The 9,319-nt window shown below is 44.0% G+C and overlaps 1 protein-coding gene across 1 annotated transcript; it reads right to left on the reverse strand.

The window, feature by feature from the left end:
• Positions 1 to 2,051: 2,051 nt before the first annotated feature.
• IL5 (interleukin 5) lies at positions 2,052 to 4,166 on the reverse strand. The gene is given in 7 exon segments (XM_028528969.2): positions 2,052 to 2,525; positions 2,633 to 2,761; positions 3,558 to 3,590; positions 3,787 to 3,983; positions 3,986 to 4,004; positions 4,007 to 4,081; positions 4,083 to 4,166. Coding segments are annotated over 7 exon segments (645 nt in total). The 3' UTR covers positions 2,052 to 2,417.
• Positions 4,167 to 9,319: the final 5,153 nt, after the last annotated feature.

The following is a 9,319-nucleotide window of genomic DNA, read 5'->3' on the forward strand; positions in this document are numbered from 1 at the left end:
TCGGAGGCGCCACTCTGGGGGTCCTCAGAGGAAGAGGAGAAGGAAGGAGAAGGAGGAGCAACAAGGGCAGGTTTCAGGGAATAAGGATGGCGGGCAAAGAGTGACTCTGGCTTTGTGTGCATTATTTGATGTGTTCTTTGCTGAGGTCCCTCAAGGACCAGCCTGCTGGCCCACACTGGCAACCCTGCGCTCCTGCTGGGAAGAACAGTCATCACTGAGATAGACTGAACACAGATGCTCTCTTATTGGGATGAGCTTTGGGGAGGAAAAGCAAGACTCCCAGAAGTGTTCCTGTCACTTGGAGGCTGCCAAATCCCTCTTCCCGGAGGGCCCCCAAAGCAGTCATGCCTGGGTGAGAGGCAGAAACCTGCTCCCTCTGGCCAGCGACCATCCAGATGGCTCTGCTTCTACAGGGAAGATTGAACCAGCTGGAGAATTGTAGTTCCTGCCTTCAAAATCCTTGACACATCTAAGAACTTCCATTCTCATAGTTGCATACGGCCCCAATTGCTTTTAGCTTCTCTGAGACCTGCCAGGTTGGTAAGAGTTCATCAGTGAGATTTCAGATAGGATATTCCTGTCTTAAACCCACACGAACTATATTGAACTTTGACAAGGAAGTGGGAAGATGACCTTTTTTGAGAGAGAATGTCAGTCTACAAGGGCAGGGAATTTGGTCTGTCGTATTCACTGACGGATCCAAGTCCTTAGAATAGTCCTGGCAAGTGAGGGGGCCCTATGAGTACTGGCTGATTTGAATTAGATTGACATTTACTCCTGGCACGAGTCGAGTTTCCTGTTTCCTGTCAGCTTCTAGAGCAGTCGGCTGGGCTGTGCTGACCCGTCTTCCTCTTCATTGACTCAGCTCCAGCACCAGTGGGGCTTGGTGGAAGCACCGGTGAGGGGCCTGGGCCGGGGGAGTCCGAGTTCATGCACGAAGGGAAACACCTGCTTATACAGAAGGACTTGCGTGCTCCCACCTGGGGTTCCTCGAAGACTGCTCTGGCCCCTCTCCTGCATCCACAAACAGTAGGAGAGGTTGCTCCACACAAGCAATTGAGCACATCCCAGGCAATCCACGCAGACGATGCCCAGGGCAGTGGCTCCGCCCAGGAAGGCTTTCTGCACAGGCCAACACAGTGTCCCAGCACGCAGAGCAGGGCCTGTGGTCAGTAACGGAGTGAAGAAATCAGTGGCACAGCGAACTATTTGCTACTCGGCCTCGCCTCCGGGTCTCAGCTTTAAAATCTTGAGTATATTGTAAAGGATGTATTTTCTGGATCCCTGAGAAATTTTTGCAAGCCAAAGGACCTCCACTTGTAGTGCAGAGAGCCATAAGCGGGCAGATAGAGTGTCGTTCTGCCCAGTTCTCCTCTGCCTGCCAGAACACAGGTTGGTGGGGACCTTGAGAACCCAGCCTCCCCGACATAACCGGCTGCCAGCACCTCTCTGCCTCTTTTGTTAGGCTCAGTGTCAAGTGAGGTGCAGAACAGCTCCCCCAGGCCACTGGGCTCTGGACTCCACAAAGAGGGTCTTTCTGGATCTTTTCCTAAGCCAGAAGTAGGATCGGCCTGCCAAATTCTTTTCATAGGCTGAGATGAGACCTAGTTTCAGATTCATACACTGTCCTATTCATCTAGGACCACTGTCCTACTGTCCTCCTCACAAGGGGAGCCTTGAAACTCACTTTAATTTCTTTTGGCTAGTCCTAGAAGGTCTATGCATTCATGCCTTCATCCATTCATTCATTCATCACCTACCATTTAACCTGCATCATCCTAGGTTCTGGGTAAACCGTGGAGAGGAGACCAGCCTCAGCCCCTGCCAGTGTCCCTGCTGCCCATACCCCTGCTAAGTCCTGCTGCACCACGTCCACATGCCCAGCAACCCTGCGCCTTCTGCTGCCAGCACGACGGGAGTGCTCGGCCGGCACACACACAGCCCCTCCACGCTCAGCCTGTTCTCACACACACAGCGCTCACTTCGGGAGAAAGAAAAAGGCCAGCAGCAGAACAGAACCAGAGTGGTCTCTTTTTGTTTTATTGGGACACAGCATTACATGAAATAAATAGTAAGTTTCCAAATCCTTAACCATTTCATAAATAATATTAAGTTAACAGACATGTTTACAGGATGTTGTATTAAATAAGATAAAAGTATACATCTATTTTGCCTGGAACAGACTGGAGGAAAATATTTCCAAGAGTCCTATATCTGAAATATATCTTGAAAACTTTATTTTTGTGCTTTCTTCCTAGATGAGGTAGTGAAGTAGCAGTATGCCTGAAATGACTGATACTTTGCCTTGGAAGTTTAATTACATTGAACACGAAGGCCCTACCCTTGGTTGACCCTCATCTTCATGGTAAGAAAACATCCTTCTCCTCCTCCAAAACCCTTCGCTACAAGAAGCCAGTTTAGTCTTCATTTTCCATTGGCCACTCAGTGTTCATCACACCAAGAAACCTCTGTAGGTATTCCAGGAATTTTTTTACTCTCCATCGTTCCCCTTCACACTTAATTTTCTGTGAAAAAGAGCAGAGAAGAGGTATTGTAGGAACCTGTCAATTCCTGTAAAACTAGGCACAGCCAAACAAACACACTGAAATTCCCACGAAATGTTTCCACTCACCCTTTGGCCGTCTATGTACTCTTTTATGGAAGACAGGTTTTGGAAGAGTTTTTCCACGGCGTCCCCTTGTGCAGTCTGATTCTTCAGTGTCTCCACCCCCCGGAAGACTTCTTCAATGCACAGTTGGTGCTGAATGAGGAAGGTTTAAAAAACATAAGTAATCCAATCAAGGTAGGAAAAATTTGTCCCAAACAGCTGGACTTTGTTTTGTGGTGTTTACATGAGTTCCCGTCTACAAAGAGTTGTTTGCTTGTTCCCCTCTGAGGCGGCACCAACTCGCACCACGACAGAATTTCTAAAAGTAGTCATGGCTTACATCCTTCCTGAGGAGTTTTGCAAATGATATAAAAATTCAGTACTGAACCAAAAATAAAATGTTTAGGAAGCATAATACAACTACATTACTGACTGACCTTACATCAGAGTTTATTGTGATAGTTCTACCTGATCATCTTATTCTATTTAGACTGATGAAGTCACCGATTTTACATTTCAGTGTGACCGTGACTCGCTGCAAGTGCATGCCATTCCATCACACATCGTGGTTGTTTTTCAAATGTGGAAGTGAACGTTAACACACAGCACTCATTGTATATTTCAATGTGTACTGAGTATGATTCTAAAGATACTACCCTGAGCTGCTCACACTTTCAAAAAGGCATTAAAGTGAGGAAAGCTGCCAGTGGTCAGAGCCGAGTGGGTACCAAGGGGCACCTCTCAGCTGACAGCCTCCCCAAAGGTCCTGAGCTGCTTGTTGAATATTCTCTACCTGTGGTAAAGTCATTCTTGATAGTTACAAGTACAAAGATTCACACCCCACACATAAAAACAGAATACAGGACATAAAAACAGTCCCGATGATAACTACTGCTTCACAGCCTAAAGCATGCAATTTGCTTGTTCTCGCAATCAGACTTCAACTTACGTCTTTATGTCCAGGAGTAGGGATCATCAGGTTCTGAAAAGGAAAGGAAATACAGTCACCCTCAAAGCACTCAAGCATTCATGACCGAATAAAACGACCGTGAAATGGTTACCAGTTGTCTATTACACACACTTGTAATTTCATTATTCATAACCGATCTTTAAGCATTAGCCACACCGGTGATCTCCGGTGCCTTCTGCAGACTACAGCACTCAGGAAGAAACGTTACCTCGTCGCCTATCAGCAGAGCCTGGTGAGTGGAGAGCAGCGCCATGGTCTCTGCCACCAGCCTTTGCATGGGACTCAGCACGGCAGCAGCACACGTGGAAGCAGCTCCAAAAGCTAGGAGACTCAAGTGCAGGAGCATTCTCATGGCTCTGAAATGTGCAACGCTTGCCGTGGGCAAAGAAAGTGCATTGTTTAGATGGTATCCCCAACCAATTTATTCGCTCTCTCTTTGAGGAAATGAATAATTTCCATCCATCAGATAGAGACTGTCTAATAATGGCATATTATGAAACCAAATGTTTCCAATGCCTTCTATCTTAAACAAAATTCATTTTTATCTTTTAATAATAAAAATCCCTGTTTTTCCCCCTTCAAAAACATTTTCTAGTACCAAAGAAAACCTCTTTGGTCATTGCCCCACATTTGCATTTTTTAAAGTCAGAAGACTGAATTTCCTCTTAAAAGATACTCATAAAAAGAGAGAAGTATGATATAAACCACTAAATAGAATTTTATGCTAAAATACACAAATATTGAGAACTTTTTTTTCAGGTTTACTAAATTCGATCACGGTGGTTGCTAGACTGATTTTCTTTTTTTTTTTTAAGATTTTATTTATTTATTTTTAAAGAGAAGGGAAGGGAGGGAGAAAGAGAGGGAGAGAAACATCAATGCGTGGTTGCCTCTCACATACCCCCTACTGGGGACCTGGCCTGCAACCCAGGCATGTGCCCTGACTGGGAATCGAACCAGCAACCCTTTGCTTTATAGGCCTGCGCTCAATCCAGTGAGCTACACCAGCCAGGGCTAGATTGATTTTCTTTAAAAGTTGCTGAAAATATTGGTGGGAAGGTGGTGATTAGAGCAGAGACCATCAAACCAGAGCCAGGTCAGGTTGGGTGCACTGGGGTCTTGATTTGGACCCTTTGTGTTGCCAGTAACCAAACACCAAACTCAAATTCATTGAAGCCAAACAGGGACTTTATTAGCTTGTGCCACAAATGGTTACATGACTCCATTCTCAGGCAGCTCTCCTACAGTGGTCCTAAATGATGCCAAAACTCCCAGACCTGTGTGTATCCTGTTCGTGAGCAGCAGGAAAAAGCGAACTGTGCTGTTCTGACTGGTCCATCAAAAGTCCCCAAATTCAGCCTCTTTGCAACAAGGGATCATATGCTTGCCCTTTTGAACAGTGGCCAGGATTATAGGATATTACTGGTTGGCTTTCCCTGGAGCTGGAGGTTGGCTTCATCCCACCCAAATGGCATACCTAAGAAATGTGGGGTCCTCTGTGGCAGTAAGAGGGATGTGGATGCTGGAAAGGTGACCAGGAAGGATCCCTCACAGACACATACCATATTGGCATGGCCTCTCCTTCCTGTCTGACAAGGGTGGGGTGTCCATTCACACCCTGGGCAGGCCAGACACGATCGGGGAACCAGCTTCTCTGTTCCTTAGACTCAGACCAGTAATCCCAGAAGGGAGCCATTGAAGGCCCTTTAAACCACACACTTCCTTGGTCCATAAGGGCACTGTAAACCAGTTGCTTTTAATGGAAGGTTTCAGTGAGCATCCCAGAGTGGTTCTGGGTATGTGGCCTGGAAGCCTGACTGTAGGACTATCTCAAGCATCTGGGACAGATGGTACCAAACACAGATGGCGATGTAGAACCCTTTTCCAAAGCTGGCCCAAGTTTCATAGGGGAGACAGAGGTAGCTGGCAGCTAGACATGCCTTCTGCATGCATGTAAGCAGAACTCTGCACAGGGACGACAAAGTGGTGCGGGACTTTGGTGGCAGCCTCCTGAACCATGTTCTGTTTGTGCTGAAGTTTGGGGTTCCTGGTTAGACACCTCTGGCTTGAACACCTGAAAGGACTTTTCCTTAAGACTGCACGGGAGATTCTGGCTCACTTCAGGAGTCAGGCAGGAACCACAGGAGGCGTGGATGGAGGTGTTCTTAAAATGTGCCACCAGAACCAAAGCTGGGTTCTGGCAGGAGCCTCCTTTCCCCGGAGGATTTCCAAGGAGAGTGTTCGCTCTGGTTCTTCTCGGACTCCTTTGGGCTACTCTGAGGAAGTGCAGGCTTAGAACAAGGTTTCAGAGGAACTGCCAAGTGACTTGTGATTGTGATACCTTAAACACACCAAGTTCTGAGTTTTTAACTTCCGTTACAGGGCTGCGCGGGCAAGCTGGGTGGTGGAGGATTGAGGTACCACTGTACTAGCCTTCACTGAGCAGGAGAAAACTTGCCAGCCACTCACTACTGTTAGGAGAGTCACACTCACTGACCATGAGAATGAGTGAGATGAGCAAGGTGTAGCTCGACACAGGCGGCGGGGCCGAGGGAAGCTGCAGCGCCTACGACCTGCCTACAAGTGGCAGGTGCTACTCAGCTCCCGCTGATTGTTGCCCTGTGACACCCTTGGCCTTCTGTGGCCAGGTCATCCATTTTTCAAAGAAGCCAGAAATTGTGATTATACACAGAATCTCTTGCTTTTTAAATTTTGGCAATGCATATTTTTAAAAACCATACATGGTGCCATTTTGCAGCCTCTGGTTTACTATACAGCTGTGGACTCCTATTAGAGGAGTAGTAATTTTTAAAAACCTATTCAAAATATTTGTTAATGTTTTAAGTTATGGTAAAATACATATGAGAAAACTCAACATCTTCACCATCTTATTTGTACAGGTTAGTGGTGTTAAGTGCACTCACAGTGTAGTGTGGTCCATCCTCAGAGTTCTCTTCCTCTTGCAAAACTGAAACTGTCTACCCCTTAAACTAGAACTCCCTAGTGCCCCTTCACCTCGTCATGGCAACCAGGCATCTACTCTCTGTCTTTGTGAATTTGACTATTCTAGGTAACTCGTGTAAGTGGAATCATACAGTATTTATATATTTATGACTGGTTTATTTCCTTAGCATAATGTTTTCAAGGTTCATCCATGTCGTAGCATGTGACAGAATTTCTTTCATTTTTAAGGTAGAGGAATATTCCATTGTATGAATATACCACATTTTGTTTATCTAGTCATCCTCAACAGCTGTTTGTGTTTCTTCCACACTTTGGCTCTTATGAATAACGCTGCTATGCAGATGGGTGTACACAATTATATTTCTTACAATGTCGTATTGGTTGTTAGCTCTCCTTCTCTGAGTCTGATCTCCCCAGCCTGACTGCAAACTCTCTTGGAGCAGTGACCATAAAATAATGTGTTTGACCTGGCTGGCATAGCTCAGTGGATTGAGCGCGGGCTGGGAACCAAAGTGTCCCAGGTTCGATTCCCAGCCAGGGTACATTCCTGGGATGCAGGCCAGAACCCCCAGCAACCACACATTGATGTTTCTCTCTCTCTCTCTCCTCCTCCCTTTTCTCTCTAAAAATAAAAAAAAAAAAAAAAACTGATTTGTTAAAAAAAAATAATGTGTTTGAAAGAACTTTATTAATGTAAAACTCCCAACGAAAGTTAATGGTTTTTTAATCTCCTGTGCAGAAGAGTCCCAACTAATTTAGGTAGATATTTCACTCTCCAGAAAGTGGAGCATCACCCACCTTGAGTGAGGGGTGCACGGTAACTTTATTTAAAAGAGTACAGTATGGAAAGCGGATTGTCAAAGGGGTAACTCTGCCATGGAGAAATCTGTCAAACCCCAGCCAGGTGACTAAGGTCGACACCAAAAGTGCTAAGTCATATTAATACCACGTACCCGTGATATGATGTGATAAGAATGGCATTTTATCTCTGTGGTCTTTCTCCCCCAAACCCACACACTCTGTTGAACCATGAGGAAAACATTGCCCATACCCAAAGCAAAGGACAAAATGCCTGACCAGTACTCCTTAAAATTGTCACGGTCATCAAAAACCAGCAAGTCTGAGGAACTGTCGCCCACCAGAGGAGCCTAAGGAGGCAGGATGACTAAATGTGACGTGATATCCTGGATAAGATCCAGGAACAGAAAAAGGCCACTAGGTAAAACTAAGCCCCCACCTCCGCAAAGAAACTGTGGAGTCTAGTAATAACCCATTGTGGGCTTCTCAGAAGGGACAAGTGAGTCCTACTAACGTGAACAACAGAGAAAACTCGGGGCACGGTGCACGGGAACTCTCTATAATATTTTTGCAACTTTAATGCAATTATAAAATTATTTAAAAGCTTTATTAAAAAGCATTGCACATTGAACAAAATTAGTAATTGTTTTACTGTGATTATTACGAGACTTTGTACCCTATGAATGTCATAGACTGGGGGCCTTTTGACTTAGCCACTAGTCTGTGAGCTCCTTGAGAATAAGGATTTAATTTAATTGATCTCTTCATTCTCAACGACCAGCCTATTGTAGACACTCAGTTGATATTTGTTGAATAAATAACTGAATGAATAAGCAGGCATTTGGTTGTATTGGTTGAACAAATTAATATGCGCACTGTGGAAACTCAAAGAGTGTGAAGGAATAGAGACAACTTTGACAGGGCTCCTAAAAAAAAAAAGAGCAAAACTTCAAGGCTCAGCTAGAAACCAAGCCAATGTGAACTACCAGGACATTTTTAGAAATCCACATTATTTTAAGAGAACAGATAGAAATTAGCAACCAGTAATCAGAATTAAGAATTATTAGTAATTATATTAGTGTGGAACAGGTGTATCAGTGGGTAACATCCATCCTTTTGCCCTAAAACCTTTGTCTCTACTCGTGGCTTCCAAATTGGGAACCTGTTTTTAAAAACTGATAACTGTGGTTTTCACTAACCATGTAGTCATTTAAGGTCAAATGACTTTTCTATGAACTGATTCTAATCAATCACTTAGGCATGATGCCACCAAATTTTTTTTGGTGACTAAATGTAAAATGATAGTATCTCTTTCCTTTTCTGACCTTATTCTAACCTCCATCCTTTCGATCCTCAAGCATATGCTTAAAATAATTTTTTATTGAATAAAGGTTATAAGAAAATAAACGCAAAACTTCTTCCCCTTGGCCTAGGAACTTCAGGCTTTTTTGATGACTTCTTCCAATCTTTACTAACACAGACAGCTTTATGGATCTGTAATCAAGGAACACATGCAATTTGTGTTTATCTTTCTGTGTTTGCTAATACTTCTTCATGTATCCACTTGTTATTTTAAAGGTTATCTGCTATGGGATGAAACTGATGTACTACAATTTACTTCACCATTTGGGTTGTTTCTGGCATTCCACAATTGTATCATTTCTAAAAATATTTCCTTATTCTAAGGAACTTGTGTGATCATTTTTAGCTTTTGTTACATTTTACCAGATTACCCCTCTGAAAATATTCTGTGCACAAAATATAAATCTCTTATATTTTTACAGTGTTTTGCAATTTAGAAACACTTTAAAAAAAATGAAAACAACTTTGTTTAATCCTGACATCAGCCTGTGGGACAGACTTCTTTAGCAATAGGGTTTGATGGTTTTGCTAGAGGAATCAGTGAAATGAACCCTGAAGGAAGGTGTGAAGTCAGACGTGATGGTAATCAAAGACACTGACAAATATGTTGGTGAAGC

The sequence above is a fragment of the Phyllostomus discolor genome, chromosome 13 (assembly GCF_004126475.2).
Source record: "Phyllostomus discolor isolate MPI-MPIP mPhyDis1 chromosome 13, mPhyDis1.pri.v3, whole genome shotgun sequence".
Taxonomy (NCBI): Eukaryota; Metazoa; Chordata; class Mammalia; order Chiroptera; family Phyllostomidae; genus Phyllostomus; species Phyllostomus discolor.